Source organism: Myotis daubentonii, chromosome 16 (genome assembly GCF_963259705.1).
Source record: "Myotis daubentonii chromosome 16, mMyoDau2.1, whole genome shotgun sequence".
NCBI classification, from domain to species: domain Eukaryota; kingdom Metazoa; phylum Chordata; class Mammalia; order Chiroptera; family Vespertilionidae; genus Myotis; species Myotis daubentonii.
Genome location: NC_081855.1, coordinates 41,525,064 through 41,542,675, shown reverse-complemented (window position 1 = coordinate 41,542,675; position 17,612 = coordinate 41,525,064). Strand labels below are relative to the sequence as shown.

Below are 17,612 nucleotides of genomic sequence, written 5' to 3'. Positions count from 1 at the left end.
AAAAGCGAATGAGACTTCTCTTATATCTTTGCAACATTTAGATGGAAATCAAATTTAAATGTAGTCCACTCTGCTTTTGAAGAACCTGGTTCAGCTCTCAAATCTCGATTGCTTGACGCAGTCTCCTATGAGAATACTCAGAAGGTATCTTCTTAAACAACAAACCCATTTTTACTGGTGGAGCCCCTCTTAGTAGCTGTGTCTGCATGGGACTGATAACCAATCACTATTTTTGGAGGAAGTTCTCACCTTTCCTTGTATACCCTCCTTATATGTGTAGCAGCATCTCTGTTTTCACATCCAGTAGTCCATATTGCTATCTTATCACCCTTAGCTCGAACATTAACAACGGCTCCACATACATCATCACTGTAGTCATCAAAAGATTCTCCAATCAGGCACAGCAGTGTCTCTAGCCAAAAGCGATCGAGGTCAGCGATCGAGGTCACTTCGTCTCTGCTGTTTGTTCAGTGTAATTAGCCATCGTCCTCCTCGTTTGTTTTTCTCATCTTCCCACATAGGTTTCATACCATCCTTAAAGAGTGAGTAGCCACAGCCAGGCATTAAATTACTAGATAACTGGATACGGTTGTACAGAGCCCAAAAGTCTTCAACAGTATCAAACTCAGAGATCAGCCGAAGGTTTGCTTGCCAAGTTTTGCTTTTATCATTTTTGAAAAACCAGAGTGCCCATCTGTTCTGTAAAGGATGTTTACTATAGTGTTCTGGGTTAGCAACCTCCTGGTTAGATTCTGTTTTCTCTTCTGTAGGCGGGGGATTAGGAGTAGGGGTGGTTTCCGGTTCCACAGTCGCCATCTTAGATCCTCTGCAGTCTCTTTTGGGTCTGACATTCTATAAATCTGCGATCATGGGGCTGAATAAGCAGCACTTGGGGCTGTGCATTCTTTTTTCTTTTTCTTTTTTTTTTTTTTAATATATTTCATTGATTCTGTACAGAGAGGAAGGAAGAGGGACAGAGAGCCAGAAACATCAATGAGAGAGAAACATCGATCCGCTGCCTCCTGCACACCCCCGACTGGGGATGTGCCCGCAACCAAGGTACATGCTCTTGACCGGAATCGAACGTGGGACCCTTCAGTCCGCAGGCAGGGCTGTGCATTCTTGAGGCAGCACCTAAATTATAAGGGAGAGAGGTGAGCACAACCCATGCTTGGGATGAGGCCTCCAAACATCGGAGGTGAGGCACAGTCCTAAAACCTTACGGTTGGTGTTGGGGTAGAGACGTTGGTCCTGATGGAGGCTGGCACTGCTGTTCTGTACACCATGCCCTCTGCTTCCGCCTGACCGTGAGAGACTTCCCAAACATGGGACATGGCTAACAGAGACAAGAGGCAAAAATAACACACTCACTCAGAGATGAGGTTAAACCTGCCTAGTACAGTTCAGGGTAAATGATCCTGTTGTGAGAGGAGTTGTGCAAGTTCTCTCTCACAATGGGAAGTGGTAAGTGGCCTTCATAGGACAAGACTTCCTAAAAGAGGGGGGATGTCTCAGGAATACACCTGGTGGGGAGGAGGCAGCGGCCATTGTTAAGGCAGGGTGAGCGCAGAGTTGGGATGACTGTGGGAAGAGGCTGGCCGGGAGCTGGCTGGTCTGGCTGGAAAACATTTCCTGCTCACAGATGCTGGCTCTGGCTGAACCTCCTGGGGAACGGCCCCAGGTCACCTGCGCCCTTGGCTCCAAAGGAAGCTTGGTCAGTCAGTGTTTGGCCAAAAGTGAGTGGGAACCCGGTGGCTTTTCACAGGGTGGATCCTGGTGAGCCTCTGATGTAAGCCCCTCTCTCTAGTTGTCACAGGGAGAGAGGTGGGTTTAGAACTGTACACTCAGGTAGGCCCTGCTCCCCCCCCCCTTCCCCTATATATTATTTCTTTCATTTGCATGTTCATTTCAGTGTTTATTCAGTCACTCATACAGTGAGTGCCTAACATGTGCCAAATCCCATGATATGCACTGGGGATGCCAAAAGGAACAAGGCATGCGTTCCTGGCTCTTAAGGAGTTCCCAGGCCAGGGGAGAGACCTGTCGGATATGATTTTCTCTCCCTCCTCACCTGCAGCAGTTTTAGTGGACCGGGCAAGAGACCTGGCGGCAAAATGAGGTTGTTGTGGGGAGTATGTCCTAGCATCCCTGCCTTTCACATAGTAGGTGCTCAATGAATATCAGCTAAAATGGATTAAAACCTAAGAGAGAAGCATTAGGCAGGTGAAGGCTTCTGAAACTGAGATAGAATGCCCACAGCTTGGGCACAGAGGTTGTACCTGTATTCTGTGTCCAATGACATGAAACTGTCCTCCAGCCCGTTTTAGAAGATTCAGATAGAAAAAGCAAAAGAGTTTAGAGGTGGTTAAAAATTTTTTTTAAAATATTTTTATTGATTTTTTTTTGAGAGAGAGAGGAAGGGAGAGAAACATCCATGAGAGAGAAACTTTGATTGGCTGCCTCCTGCACGCCCCCTACTGGGGATTGAGCCCACAACTCGGCTATGTCCTTTGATGGGAACCAGCAACCCCTTGGTACATGGGTCAACGCTCAACCACTGAGCAACACTGGCCGGGCGAATTTAGAGCCTTTGAGAAGATGAGGCCATATTGATTAATCTGGGGTACAGGAGTCTCTGTGAGGACATGGTGGGGTAATGAGAGAGTCTTTTCTGGGGAGGTTAGGGGGCGGGGGTGAGGGGCAGAAGCCTAGAATGGGCCCACTGAGAAAACTGAAACACTTCAGTGATTGATTCATGGGCTCTGGCCAACGCTGCTCCCCCCTCACTCTCTGGACAGTTACTTTCTCCTTCCCCCTGTCCGGGACTAGTCAGATTTGGTCCCAGCAACACCTAGAGGGGGCACTTAATCACTCAGCCAACATTTATTGGGCATTTACTAGGTACCAGGCCCTATTCAAAGTGCTAAAGACACAGCAGTGAAGAAAACAATAATCCCTATCTTCATGTACATAGGCAAGTATACCTGAAGGAGTAAATTGTTAGAAATGCAAGAGTTGGGGCAAAGGGCGTGCACATTTAAAATGTTAACAATATTGCAAAGTTGGCGTACAAAGAGTGTATCATAGCTTATTTTCCACCTGGATGCCTGTTTCTGAACGAGTCTATCTTTCTAACCAGAAGGATAACTCCTGCACAGGCGACCCTTCCTGACTGCAATCTTTCCACTAGCTCACTTTCGTAGATGTTTTCTTTACCTACAGAGAGGTGATCCTTCTCTGAGATTTGTGCCGTTTGGGAAGATTCTTGGTAGGGGTGGAGCTCACGCAACCCATGCAGGGGTGAGAGAGGCTGTGGGGCCAAGAAAGAGAGGAGGTGAGGAGTTCTTTCAAAAGGAAGGGAACCAGGAAGTGATGTCATCAAGGGTCACTTGTATCAGGCATGGGCAGCAAGTTTAGCTGCCCCACTCCTGGCTACAACTGGATTAGGGGGAGGAGGGCATAGCACAGTTTTTGTCATCAGAATGTCACAACATTGCTACAGTGTGAGTGTCACCCAGGTGCTTGGCAGGGGCACAGGCATGCTGACTCTCTGTGCATTGGCCTGACCCCTTAACCTCTGCTGCTCAGCCCATGATTCTCCACCCTGAAGTTAAACAGCTGTTAGGGTCAGGGAGCAGCTGGAAAGACCTACAAGACGGGAGCAATATTTACTGCTCCAGAATGTCGGAGCAGTAAATAGTACATCCTGGGTTCTAAGAGTGTCTGATTTCAAATATTCTCCCCCACAATCTCACCAGTACCTATCAGAGCGGGTGTCCCAGGTTTTTGGTTCGGAGAATAGCGAGGGAGCAGTTCATTCATTCCGGTGTCTCTGCGTGGGCTGGGGGGTGGGGTGGGAGGAGGAGCAGGAGAGTGGCAGGGATGGCCCCAGCTCTGCACTAGAAACTTCCATGAAACCGCGGTGAGCTGAGCAGGTGAGTGCGGTGCATGGCACCCTCCTAGCCTGCCTCACTCGCTCACCCTGTCCCCCACCTAATGCCATACTGCGAAGTCTGGTAAGTTAGCCTCGGCTCTCAGCCTCGCCCCCAAGGGCTCAACCTAGAGGGTCCGAATGCATGTGGGAAAGCAGTTTGCCACGGCTTGTTAAAAAGCAGGGTTAAACGACTGGGTTCGGTGTGGCCCATTTCAGGCAGCTGGGATGCCGACGTCAGTTTTTCCCATGGGGAGACAGGAAGGAGACTCCAGGTCCTCAAAGCAGCGCTACAGCCAGTTCGGCCAACAAGCGACACCTTTTCCCTCCCCCTCTCCGCCCACTCGACACCCCCATCGGAGCGGCGGCCGGCCCAGCCCCTAGGCGATCAGGCCACGGCCCCCAGCCCGGTACGTTCTCCTCCCGGCGTAGCTCGGCCCATCTCCCCACCCGAGACTCCGCCCCTGATCCCTCCCCGGCCCAGCAGGCTCCGGAGAGGCGGCGCCCGCGGGTTCTATGGGAAGGATACGCTGGCGGGACTACAACTCCCAGCAGCCCCTGGGACCCGCCCGCTGGGCGGAGCTCTACAGGGCAGCGAATTGGGAGGAGCCCTGGCGCTCAGGCTAGGGAACGCATGTAACCAATCGCCGGGCGGCTCACGACGTGTGCTGATAGGGGCGGGGAGAAGCCCTCCGGGGCCAGGACAAAAGCCGGATCCCTAGCGGCTGCGGGAGGCTGGCGCGCTCCGGAGAGTGGGCGTTGGGTCCCGGCCTGTGGAGGAAGCGCCCCGCACGGACTTTCGCGGAGAGGTGAGTGGCGGGCGGCTGCTTCCCCGGTAGGGCCCCGACCTGGCCCACGAGCTTCCTGCTTCCCTCCCTCAACCCGGAACCGCCTCCACAGAGGCCGGCTTGGTGTTCACGCACCCTCCCTGCACCTCCTTGGAAGTTTTTCGGGGGTTAGCCTTTAGGTTTGACTTCGCCTGAGACCCCGGCCAGCAGCCACGTGCGACTAACCCCCAGCCCTCCCACCTTCCAGTTTCTGGGGGTTTGCACAGGCTTCCGCCGTCCTTGCTTCTTGCCTCTGTGAAATCGCATTTTCTCCATGCTGGCGCCCCTCACCCCCTCCCGGGGCCAGTTACTGAGCTTCCTCAGGCTTTATCGGGCCACCCCTCGCCCCCATCCGGTCCCCCCGCCGGATGCGGGGAACGGGAAGTAGAGAGAACGGTGACCTCTGGTCCCACTCGGGCCCCTCGCAAGCCGGGCTCAGGCCCTTCCTCTTAGTGCCGTGGAGTCCACGGAGCCCCGCGCCGAAGCGGTGGGAGCCACCTGGGCGTGCCGCCGCCACGGGCCACGCGGGCTGGGGCTGCCCGGGCCTGGCCGCGCCGCGCCGCGAGGACCTGGCCAGAGAGTGGCGATGCAGGAAGGACCCTCCTCGCTTCGGAGGTGCCGTCGGGCCAAGCCTCTCAGCGACAGATGGCCGGGGTGCCCGTCTCCCTCCCCACCCTTGGCGCTGACGCCAAGGTTGGCCGGAGCCGGGTCCTCAAGGGGCCGGAGGATGCCGCCGCCGCCCTCCTGTCGGGCCTGGCCAAGGGCCAGCCCCCCGCGCCTGCTGCCCGCTCCAACCTTGGCAGGGACTGTGTGCAGTGCCAAGGAATGATGCATGCCGTTAGGGGGTCCCCCGCAGTCTGCCCGGGAAGCGGGTGTTGGAGAGGATGGTGGGGAGCAGCGCTTAGCCCAGTCACTTTGCTCGGTGTTGCAGCCAGGTCGGTTCCTTGGATTTCTGCAATGTTGGGTGAGGAACAGCTAGCTGGCGAACCCCAGCTGCCCGGACGGGTCATTTTCACCTCTTACAGAGCTTCCGCACTTAGGAGACTTGGATAGGAAGGTCCCTCAGACACCTGGCAGCTGGTGTCTCCACCCCCCTGATGACACCATGTAGGGGGCACTCACAGAACTGCCCTCAAAAAAACCCCAACCTCACGGCTGCTAACCTTAAAATGAGTACTTTTGATCTTTCCCGGAGAGAGACACTAAGTAGCTAGCGTCCCCAGTGCTTCTGCTCCACTGGCTGTGTCCCAGCCCTGCGTTCCTGGGCAACAGGCTCCTTTCATTCAGCCTTCCCTGTGGGCTGCTTCTGCCTTTGGTGGCTGCTGTAGATGAACTCAATCCTGGGTCACATCCCCCGTCTGCAGAAAAAACCCCAGTCAGCTCCGTAGGTCCCTCCCGGGGAGTGTGCGTGCGGGTGTGCATATGTGCATGTGTTTGTGTGCGTGTGCCTGTGTGTATGTATGTGTAATGTGTTTTAGGTTCCCAAATGGTTTGCCCACTTAACTGTTACGAGGTAACAGTTTCTGGACCTCACAGTAGACCCCTGAGGTCTTAGCTCTGCCCTGAAACCATCTATCACCAGTTTGACAGCACATTCAGACTAAGATTTTGTGGGGGTGCTCCTCAAACCCAGATTGGTATCCCCTTTAAGTCTCATTGTCACTAGAGCAAATGTTAACTGAAGGTCTGGGGCCATCAGATGGTAGTCACAGGGCATAGTCACAGGGAGTGCCTTGGAATGATATGCATAATTGGGTATGTGCACATATTTTTTCTTTTGGACTTTCTGATGCTCAAATGAGTTTGAGACTTCAAAGAGGTTAAGAGCCGCTGCCCTAGAGAGGCTTTAAGACCCGTTGAGTGATTAAACTTGCGACTTACCTCCACCCAGTCACTCCCTGGGTTTGTGAGCCTTGGCGAACACGCAGAGGCGATTCTTTTCCTGCTCTTACTCTCCTTATTGTCCGTGAGAGGGCTTGCCCCGTCTCAGCCAGAGTGCTCTGGTGGCAAATCTTTTCTGTCCTGTATCATCCCCCTCTTGTGTCTTCTCGCATCTTCTTTTGAGGACTTTGTGGAGATGAGCTCTTGGATCTGAGATTTGATCTGGTGCTCAAGAAAATAGTGATTTTTTTTTTCAGCTACAGAGGTCCCTTTTCTCACCCTGTCCTTTCCAAAGTTGGGTCTCCGTCTGTTTTGGCAGGTGCCAAGTTTGGGGGAGCATCTGCCAGACTCCTCTGTTGGGGAGGCTTAGCTGAGGGGCTTCCTCCTGGATTTTTGACCACTTGTGCCTGAACTGCTGAGGGTGGTAGAAGCTGCCCTCTCCTTTCTCTGCTTGACCTGTCCTGGGCTGCACTTTGTTTGGGAGGAGAGTGGGGGCCGGTGTACCCATCTGATTTCAGGACCAGTTTTTCTGGTCTGAGTCAAGAAGGTTGGGAAATGGAGCTGGAGTGGGTGGGGGTGGAGGACTGTGGGGCAGTGGGGCTGACTGAGGCATCTCCTTCTGAAACTCATGTTGAGATGGAGCTGGAAGTCATTTCAGGGGGAGGCCAGAAAAGGGAATGTCTTGTTTGAGCCCCTTCCCTGCGATCCCACTTTGGGCCAGACACCAACCTGAATGCGCCTATTGTGCCCAGCCCTAGACCAGCTGGGAGGCTGAGGGAACCAGCCAAGCCAGGATTAGAACCTGAAGCTCCAGCCTGGCCATTTGGGAGGGAGGTGCAGAGTGGCCCTGGAACACTGGCCTTCCCTGAGCTGGGAATGTGTGTTTAAACCAGCCGCCTCCCTACCTCTGCCCTCCTTTATTTGCACTTGCCTTTTCTCCTCTAGCAAATTCAGCAACTTCAGTTCTGGATCTTTGTGGGCGAGACAGGAGTATCTTTTCATGATCTGGCAAGCTCTTAGCATGATGACTTGGGTTCCTTTCTCTCCCCTGTCCCTCTCCTCAACTCGCTGTTGTCACTACCCATGGGAGAGAATGGGTGTATCGAAGCAAAGTGGTGGGGCGGGAAATGAAATTGTCACACAGACCCTTTTTTGAGGTGAAGAGGGGACATGGCCTGTTCCTTTTAGAAATGGTCTTCTTTCTTGAGCTGAAGTGTGGGGTTTTCTGGGGACCAGGAGTAAAAGGGTTTGGGTCCCCTACTAATTAGTTAGGCTTCTTAGACAAGTTATCGTAACTCCTCTGAGCTTCTATTCCTCATCTAAGAAACAGGGTTATGAATCTCAATGCAACTCACAGGGCTCACATAAGGTGAGTTTCTATGTACACGTGGCTAAGGATGATTTCTGCCTCCTCCCCCAGCCCTGGCTCAGTTAGAAGTGACCAGTTCAGGATGGTCCCCAGGGAGGCTCTGTTTTGCTGTAAATTAGCAGCTGGATGACTCAGTGGATAGGGTGGGTTGCACTGAAGGTCATAGTTCCCCCGCCCTGTGTCTGCTCTGGACTCAGGAGTGGGAGTCTAGTGCCTGGGAGAAATGAGCTTTGAGATTACTCTTCTTTTTTTCTCAGGGGGCTGATTCTTGTCCAAGGCTAAGTAAACTTGACCTGACCTTCAGCTTGCAGATGTGTGTGTGTGAACTGGGTGTGGGGGAGACAAAACCTGTAGGGGGAGTCAGACCAGCATTGCACAAGTTGGCTGCTCTCCCCTCAGGTCATAGAACCAAAGGGTGTGTTTCAGTGTCTGTGCGCCCACCTTGGGTGGGACCAGCACTGAGGTTTGGGTCATACCACTGATGATGCTGTTCTCCCATCCATCTGCCTTGGTTGTCGGATGAATATTGGCATGGGGGAGCTGGTTTGCCTCGAGGGAGTAGAGATAGGATTGAGGCCAAGGGTCAGTCTTACATTTCTTACCATCTTCCCTCCCCCACCATCTCCTGATCCTCTTCTGCTGTTTGGCAGCCCACCCCTCTTGCTGGGTAGCCCTTTTCTCCCTCTGGAGAAGTGCTGCGATCTGGTTGTATTGTTTGGGGGCAGCTGGGTGTGTGACTGCCCTGCTGGAGAAGATAGTGCTTCCATTTTCTGCCCCTTCTGACCAACAGGTAGAGCAGCTCCCTCTGCAGCCATGTCGGCCAAGGCGATTTCAGAGCAGACGGGCAAAGAACTCCTTTACAAGTACATCTGCACCACCTCGGCTATTCAGAACAGGTTCAAGTATGCCCGCGTCACCCCTGACACAGATTGGGCCCGCCTGCTGCAAGACCACCCCTGGCTGCTCAGCCAGGTGAGTTTGTCCCCATCGGACCCTTCATCCAGGCCGAGTTCAAGAGAAAGCAGCCAGTTTGTTGGAGATGAGATGGCAGACTGCCTGCATCAGTGGGCAGCATGCAGTGGGCTGAGAGAGTGGAAGGGAGGAGGGGGGGAGAGAGAAACAACAGACAGACGTTGATGTGAGAGAGACACATCAGTTGATTGCCTCCCTCGCACACCCCAACCTGGGCCAGGGATCGAACCTGCAACTCAGGTACATGCCCTTGACCGGAGTCCAACCCATGACCCTTTGGTACTCAGCTCGACGCTCTAATCGCTGAGCACACCTTCCAGGGCTGAGCAAGGTTTTGTGTTCAGCTCCCTGCATGTTAAGGTACCCGGGCATGGCATACAGAGCATGGGCTTGGAACTGGACAAACTAATCCAAATGCCAGCCTCTGTTTATTAACCATGTGGCCTAGAGCAAGCCATTTTAACTCTCTGAGTTTCATGGGCATAACCCTCACCCTGTGAGCTGAAAGGATTAGCAGTAAGGTCTGGAAAGCCTTTAGTGTGCTGCCTGTCACTTGGTAGATGCTCAGTGAGAAGTAGGTAGGTGTGTGTGTGTGTGTGTGGGGTGGGAATGGGGGGGTCAACTTGGCATAGAGGCTCTTTAGATCCCTGTAGGCCCCCCCCCCCCCCCCCAACACACAAACTCAGTGGAGTATATCATGAATGGCAGGGCCATGAGGAAGTGTGACATGGTACTTTGTGTAGAATGGCTAATGGCCTTGGAAGGGGGTCAGCTTGGCATAGAGGCTCTTCTTTAGATCCCTGTAGGGCACTGTTGGGAAGTGTTGGGAAGCTTAGACTTTGGCAGGGCCCAGAGAGCAGCACTAGGACCAATGGTGGGGGCTTCAGGAATGCACATGTCTTCCCACTGGGAGGCAGCCCAACTGCAAAGGGAGCTGCCTCTGGAGGTAGTGAATTTCCTGGCACTGGGGTGTATGAGCAGTGTCTGGGGGCTCCTTATTCGGCTTGTAGACAGGGATGGAGTTGACCAGATGACCTCTCAGGTCCTTTGTCACCCCAAAGCCCTGTCTCTCTGTTCTTCCTTTTGGAACACTGGCTGGTCCATGCTCTGAGTGTGGGGAAGATAAAAGCTGGAGGTTAAACCCAAAGCTTATGGTTTATTGAAGCTAAGATACCAAATTGGGGGGGGGGGGAATCATTGATTTAGTAGGTACGTGGTGAATACCTACTCTATGCCAGGCCCTATCCTGGGCAGGGGTGGTTCTAGATTCCTGGTTGTCAAAAGAAAGATGTAGGCTGTGGGACAGGTGGGGGAAGCGTCCAGGAGTTGACCCTAAAAGAGGGGTGTGATTGGTTTGGGGAGCAGGGTAGATTGTACTTCTTGTCCCCAAACTGTCACCTCTTCTTTATTTTAAAATACATTTTTATTGATTTCAGAGAGGGAGAGAAACATCAATGATGAGAGAGAATCATTGATTGGCTGCCTCCTGCACGCCTCCTACTGGGGATTGAGCCTGAAACCCGGGCATGTGTCCTTGACTGGATTTGAACTCAGGACTCTTCACTCCGCAGACTGACGCTTTATCCACTGAGCCAAACTGACTAGAGCTGTCACTTCTACTCTACCTTCTCTTTCCTTGCTCTAAATACAAACTCCTCTCATTCCAGAGCTTGGTGGTCAAGCCAGACCAGCTGATCAAACGGCGTGGCAAGCTGGGCCTAGTTGGGGTCAACCTCACTCTGGATGGGGTCAAGTCCTGGCTGAAGCCACGGCTGGGACAGGAAGCCACAGTGAGTCTGGGTGCAGGGTTGGGGTGGCCGTGCTGTGGTGGCAGAAGCGAACATGGTCACTCTAGTAACTGTATAGGCCACCCCCACACGGGTAAGATTGCAGCTGGGGAAGGCAGGGTCCTGTGGAGCTGACTCAGTCAGCAGGGCCAGTCTTGGGGCTCATTCCCAGCTCCCGCATCAGGGAATGGCCAGCTGTGCTGCAAAAGTGACCCCAGTACAAGTCGAGAGCCACGTGGAAGTGGTCTTCTCTTTTATTGGCATCCTGAGATGGGACTCTGAGGCCCATTCTGGGAATGCCTTTTCAATTTCCAGAAAGGTCATGGTAGCTCGTCATGACATGGAAATCCTAAGAGGGTGGGTAAAAAAGTTGAAGAAGAGAGATGCAGAATCATTTAAGCAGAGGTATGACGTGGCCAAGAATCTAGAACACGACAGTTAATAGTACTGATGAGTAAATTAAATTCTTGGCTTCTCCTGGCTTGGTGTTTAATCTCATCTCTGTAGATGGGATAGCTAAAGGGAAATATGATTTGGGAAGGCTAACAGATGCTCAGAAATAAAATTGCATTTCTTCTCACTCCCAAAGGGAGCTGGGGAATTGAGGGGAGGGATGTGCTGCAGCTTGGCTTAGACTGGGGGGATTGTGCTGGCCACACCTGGCTTTGTCCCCTTCGGGGTGACTGGACCGGGGGTGACTTTTCTTCTGTGGCTCCTCGGAAGTAGAATGAAGGTGGTGATGGAGTCGTCCTCCTCTCTGGGGCTTCCTTGAATCAGCTCTTCGCCCTAATTCTGTTCTTGGCCCTGTAGGTAAAGAGGGATCCTTGACGTTGTACATGAGCCGGGGTGAAGGATCTTGACCTTTGTGTTTCCAGGGAAAGGAGAGAGGATTGGGGGCTGAGCAGTGTCCCCAGGGAGGTCTTCATGCTCCTTCTCCTCAGCTGGCTGTGGAGGGCATGTCAGAACGTCTGAGCTGGCAGTAGCTGTGGCCCAGGAGCGGCTCATTACCCCTGATGGATCACTGTCTGGTCTCTGACTCAGCAGCGATGCACAGCAGGCGGGGGCTTCAGGTCACTCTGGGATGAGGGATGTCTGCCTTGGCTGCCACCAGGGATCCACTCAACTGATTAGCTCTGCAGGCCTGTTGTCGTCAGTCATGAAAGTCTGCGTGGAAAAGTTTTCCCCGTCAAGCTCTTGCTCTCCTCTCCTCCCACCCTCCCGCCCCCACCGTGGTTCCCCGTCCCTGCCTGAGCTCTGAGGTAGCCTTGATTTGTCTGAGCTCTAATTTGTGTGATGGCAGGGAGGGAGGTGACTCCCCATCTCTGTGCTTTTGGGGGTGAGACAATGTTGCAGCTCATTTATCACCCTCCAGAGGAGGCAGAAAAAGAATGCGCAAGGTCAGTACACGTCGAAGTGTGCTGGCACCAGGGCAAGCAGATGGAAGAGGGGATCTCATGAGGACTTCTTTAGCTTAGGGCAGTGATTTTCAACCTTTTTCATCTCAGGGGACACAAACTAATTACTAAAATTCTGCGTCACACCAAAATAGATATATTTTTTGCCGATCCTACACAAAAAAAGGTATAATTTTGATTAATTCCCATTGGACGGCTATTGTGTTGGCTGTTGTCATTTTTCTGTTTGACAATCTAAGGGAAAAGAGGTCAGTGCCCCTGACTAAATAGCTAGTTATTCCATGTCTTAAAATTTTTTGCAGCACAGCTGTTGAAAATCGCTAGGTTAGGGGTCTGTGGCCCGATTGCCCTGGTTTCTGGGAAAATCTTTGCCGAGTGTTGTGGTGGTAGTGCTTGGGCTCCACCTCTGAAGGGAAGGTGGGTGGAGGGAGCAGAGGGTGCTTCCTCCTTCTGCCCTCAGGAGGAAGACATGCCGTCCATCTAAGCTTTATCTCCCTCCATCTCTGTAGGTGGGCAAGGCCAGAGGCTTCCTCAAGAACTTCCTGATCGAACCCTTTGTCCCGCACAGTCAGGTATGTGTGAGGTGGCTCCACGCTGTGTCTTCTGCCTCCTGGAGCCTTGAGTTTGTTGACTGTAAAATGATGAAAGGGGAAATGAAGCTGCTGGAGAAAAGTCAAAGGGCCCAGAGTCTCGGAAGCTGCACTGAGGGCCTGCGGGGCCTACGGAGCAGGGAGTCCAGAGATGAAGGAAAGGGCTTAGTTTGCAGTCAGGAGGAATCAGGGCTGGTGACTTCCAGTGCTGAGATGAGAAAGACTTGAAGGCAGAACCCCCTTCCCCAGATCAAGTCCTGCTGGCTCAGGGTGGACTGTCAGCGAGCCAGGCAGCGGCCTCTTCTCTCCTCTTGTCCCCTGGGCGGGGGTGGGGAGGGTGGTAAACAGGTCTCCCTTGGTGAGTGTTTTTAGAAATGACACCACAGGGGCTGGGCTCCTTGTCCTCTGTTCAGTGCCCCCACCCACCTGATGCTCTTGTCCCTTGCAAGGCGGAGGAGTTCTACGTCTGCATCTATGCTACCCGACAAGGGGACTACGTCCTGTTCCACCACGAAGGGGGGGTGGACGTGGGCGATGTGGACACCAAAGCCCAGAAACTGCTTGTCGGGGTGGACGAGAAGCTGAATCCTGAGGACATCAAGGAACACCTGTTGGTCCATGCCCCTGAAGACAAGAAAGAGTTGAGTGAGAGGGTCTGCAGGGACGTGGCAGCGGGGAGTAGGGAAGGCTGACAGGCTCTGGGCACGGAGCAGGGAAAGCAGAGTGGTCTTCCCTATCTGGGTGGGAGGCGTACACAGCCCGGTGTCCCCATCCCCCACCCAGGTCCCAAAGAGGATAGCTGGCTGGCTCAGACTGAAATATGCCATCAGCGTCCCTCACCTTGCCCCTGTCCGTCTGGTGCCTCCTCCTCTGGCTCCCTGCCTGACAGCTCCTTTCCGCCTCAGTGGCTGAAGAGTGATGTCCAAGGAGTGGGCTTGGCAGAGGACAGCAAGGGGGTTGGCGGGGTGTCAGGATGACAGGAAGTGGAGCTGTCAGTGGCAGTGGGTGACATTGCTGCTGAGCCTGCTCATTGATGGATTGATTGTTTCTCTTCCTCCCCCTTTAGAATTCTGGCCAGTTTCATCTCTGGCCTCTTCAATTTCTATGAGGACCTGTACTTCACCTACCTCGAGATCAACCCCCTTGGTAACTGGCTCTGTGGGGGTGGGATGGGACATGGGTCAGTGATAGCAGGGCCCCAGTGCCCACAGTAACCCTGGCCTTTACATTTGGAGGCAGTGCAGACAGGTGTGTGTGTGCACAGAGGGATCTCCAAGCTCACCGAGTGCAGGCTCCTGTGTCCGAGCTCTTAGAGGACCATGATTATTCCTCCTTAACCAGCTCTAGCTTCTTTCTTGGGCCTTAATTTGTTCTGCAATGGAGAAGTCCTGGTTTTGATCTAAGTGCTCTGTGGCTATTTCTGCCAGTAGGTTAGGTTAGGCTGTTTGCCTAGGACCAGGGCTACCTCTGCACTGGTCTGACCTTTTAGGCTGTTCTTTCCTCTCTGCGCCCTCAGAGCACCCCTCGCCCCCTCCTTCCAGGAGCTGGTCAATCATTGATCCCCAAGACCAGGAAGCCTTGGCCCAAGCCTCTCAGGCAGGGAAGGAGGCAGGTGGTGTGATCTGGCTCTGGCCAGGGCTTCTGAGGGCAAAGTCCTGATTCCAGATGCAGCTGGGGATGCAGTCCCTCTAATGGACCAGATGGCTCTGTGCTAACTTAATTAGCTAAATGGCCCTGGGGGAGAGGGAAGATAGATGCCCAGTGAGGTGGCAATAAATGAACCCTGCTGGCTTGGGGCCCAGTGCACCCTCACGCCTTCCCACCCCCACCCCCACCGAACAGTGAGGCTTCCTAGCCAGACTGCAAAAACCAAATGTACATACCTAGGGGGTCTTCAGACAGCAACCTATACCTTTTAACGTTTTTTTTAAAGAGCAAGGCCATGGATGGGTGAATAGTTAAGGCACATTGTGTAGCATTTTATGAAAAATGATTAAAAATTGCCATAGCAACTTTCCTATTATATTACCTATAGGACTACTAGGGTTTGTTTTTCTTTGATGGGGGGAGTCTGTGTCTCCATAAGAATTATTCTGGTTTCTTGCCGAATGAGGAAGTCATTAGCCTGTGTGGGACCTGGACCCCGTGGGTCCAGGGAGTCTGGTGTGTGGGGAGCCTGGGGAGGGGTTTGGAGGTTGGTGGTCACTTCTGCCTGGGGCCGGTGTCTGATTGCCTCTGCTTTTCTTGCAGTTGTGACCAAAGATGGCGTCTACGTGCTTGACTTGGCAGCCAAGGTGGATGCCACCGCTGACTACATCTGCAAAGTGAAGTGGGGTGATATAGAGTTCCCTCCCCCCTTTGGGCGTGAGGCTTATCCAGAGGTAAGGCTGCTTAGGGGAGGAGATGGAGAGTGATGGGGGCAGGGGAGGGTGACTAATCTCAGATGAGCATTTGTACCCTAGTGGGCTGTATATTTGGCAGGGAAAGGAAGGTCGAGAGCCATTTAATTTTTTTAAAACTCCAAAGGGGATGGGAGGTGGGAGTCAGCCAAGCCTCTGAATCACAGCCAGAAATCCTTTTAGACTTCTCTCGCAATCAGCCTCCCTGGGCTTTTAGCTTGATTTGTTACTTCTTGATCATTCCAAGTGGCTCCCCTTAATCCTGTCAGGAAGGTAGCTCTCTCTGCCACTTGCTGAGAATTTCAATTGCTCCTTTCCACCCCTTCCTCTCTGAAATCCTCACAGCAGAATCGGGCTTGCATGGCATGATGTAACCCAGGCCAATGGAAGAGGCTGGGCTGGCAGAAAGGATGGGGTCTGGGAAGGGGAGAGGGTGGTGTGATGTAGGCTGCAGATGCTGGGAGTGGGGGCCATTGTAGAAGCAGTGACATCGCAAGGCTTGGAACTTGGGCAGAGGGTCAAGGACTTGAAGTCGGAGAGGAAGGAAGTGGGAAATTTGCCCTCAGTGGTGACAGTGGCGATGGGTGGTTTTGGTACTTGAAGATGCCATCCTGTTTTGTCCCAGGCACGTAGGGCCCCACACAACCCCTTTTTCCTGACTCTATTAAGGCAAATGAGGATCTCTTCATGTGTCTCCAGGGAAAGGATAGGGGAGGAGTCCGGGGATCTGGGACCTTGGTGAAGGGGATGCCCACAGGGCCCACCTGTTGTTGTCTGATCCCTAGGAAGCTTACATTGCAGACCTGGATGCCAAAAGTGGGGCGAGCCTGAAGCTGACCTTGCTGAACCCCAAAGGGAGGATCTGGACCATGGTGGCTGGAGGTGGTGCCTCTGTCGTGTACAGGTGACTGAGGGGCTACTGAAGGTGCCAGTTGGGTCACATGTTCACAGCCTGGATCGAGCTGCTTCACCTGGGGGGATCTAGTTCCTTACTGTGGTGCAGAGCAGGAATCACGGGCCTGCCAGAGGGGTCCGTGCACCTTCCTGTTTGCTGCAAAATGAAGTTATTTTGATTAGTTTTAGTTCTTGGAATTAGTGATAGGGATTCCACATGAGGGTACAACAAATACAGAAAATGAACCAGAAAGTGAATGTTGCTGTGTCCCCAAGGTCACCAGGTGAACATACTTTACACTTGGTAGAAATGTTGGGGTCCTAGTCCTCACCCTTTGTGATGATTGCTGGTTTTCCACTTGAAGCCCAGTAGTCATCTCCTTTCTAGGCCTGTGATCGTCCATACCCCTTCCTGCTTGGCTGGGCTTCCCTCTGGCTACAGCAGTTTTCCTTCTCATTGGGCAGCCTGGCAGGGACTTGTGGAATGTGCACTTTTTCTTTGTGTTGGGAGGTGTTCTTTGTTCACTTTATTTACCATCGTCAGTCAGTCCAGGGCCCCACGGTGGCCCAGTGCTGGCAGACTGCACTGCCTGGGAGAGCCTTGAAGCGTCACTTGTGGGGCTTGAGGGTCCGAGGTCTGAGAGGTCAGTTCCATAGTCTGACTTCAGGGCTTTGGGGGCGCCTGCGTGTCCTCCCAGTCACCAGGCTGCCACCCTCTGCTGCTAGAGTTGGAGCCAGCACTGACTTTCATATCTCCCTGGCAGTGATACCATCTGCGATCTAGGGGGTGTCAATGAGCTGGCAAACTACGGGGAGTACTCGGGCGCCCCCAGTGAGCAGCAGACCTATGACTATGCCAAGACGATCCTCTCCCTCATGACCCGCGAGAAGCACCCCAATGGTGAGACTCACACGCTCCTTCCTTAGGACGGCCCAGTGTGCTACAGGGGGAACAGTTTTGGGCTTAGGAGGCACGGAGATTGTGGTCCTGGTCCTTTGCAACCTGGGGCTACTCATTTAACTTAAGGACCTCAGTTTCCCTGACTGTGCAGTGGGCAGTGATAACATCTATCAGATGAGGGTCTGTGAGAGGATAAGGAGGTGGTGTGTACTTAAAGCCCCATGAGCAGATGCAAGGGAGGAGGTGAGGCGTGCTCTCACTCTGACTGATAGAAGCTGTGCTGAGTGGCCCATTTAGACATTTGTTACCCGACTGCCATTCCAGCTTCCCTTTACCACCTGTCCCGTGTTGGGGACTACACATACCAGTTACCCTACCCTGAAGCCAGAGAGAGGGAGATTCCCACCAGGTGTGTCCAGAAACCAAGTTGGGTGTCTGGATGGCCGTCTAGGAATAACGTAGAGATTCTGTGGGTTTGGGTTAACCACCTGCTTGGTGATGGAGGTGATGGAGAGGGAGCTGATAAGGCTGACAGTCCTCAGGAGACCAGCCTGTTTCCCCCACCTCTGCACTGATACCTCTTAACAGTTGGGAGACCCTCGCTCAGTGGAGAGAACTGTCAGTTGGCTTTCTGATAAGATGCTCA

General features: G+C 53.2%; 1 protein-coding gene and 1 pseudogene across 7 annotated transcripts in view; one reads left to right on the top strand and one right to left on the bottom strand.

The window, feature by feature from the left end:
* Nucleotides 1-17,612, top strand: part of ACLY (ATP citrate lyase) — a 48,569-nt gene that overhangs the window by 4,373 nt on the left and 26,584 nt on the right. For 4 of the 7 annotated variants that reach the window (XM_059670141.1, XM_059670140.1, XM_059670139.1 and 1 more), the window contains exons 1-9: nt 4,590-4,740; nt 8,799-8,980; nt 10,648-10,770; nt 12,692-12,754; nt 13,222-13,412; nt 13,839-13,918; nt 15,023-15,153; nt 15,957-16,075; nt 16,830-16,966. In XM_059670141.1, the coding sequence (XP_059526124.1) occupies nt 8,822-8,980; nt 10,648-10,770; nt 12,692-12,754; nt 13,222-13,412; nt 13,839-13,918; nt 15,023-15,153; nt 15,957-16,075; nt 16,830-16,966 (1,003 nt within the window). In that variant the 5' untranslated portion in view covers nt 4,590-4,740; nt 8,799-8,821. Of the gene's footprint in view, nt 1-4,589; nt 4,741-4,877; nt 4,899-8,793; nt 8,981-10,647; nt 10,771-12,691; nt 12,755-13,221; nt 13,413-13,838; nt 13,919-15,022; nt 15,154-15,956; nt 16,076-16,829; nt 16,967-17,612 lie in introns of those variants that run through there. The other 3 variants (XM_059670138.1, XM_059670137.1, XM_059670142.1) reach the window with 3 other exon arrangements.
* On the bottom strand, nt 92-838 carry LOC132218635 (eukaryotic translation initiation factor 4E-like; annotated as a pseudogene).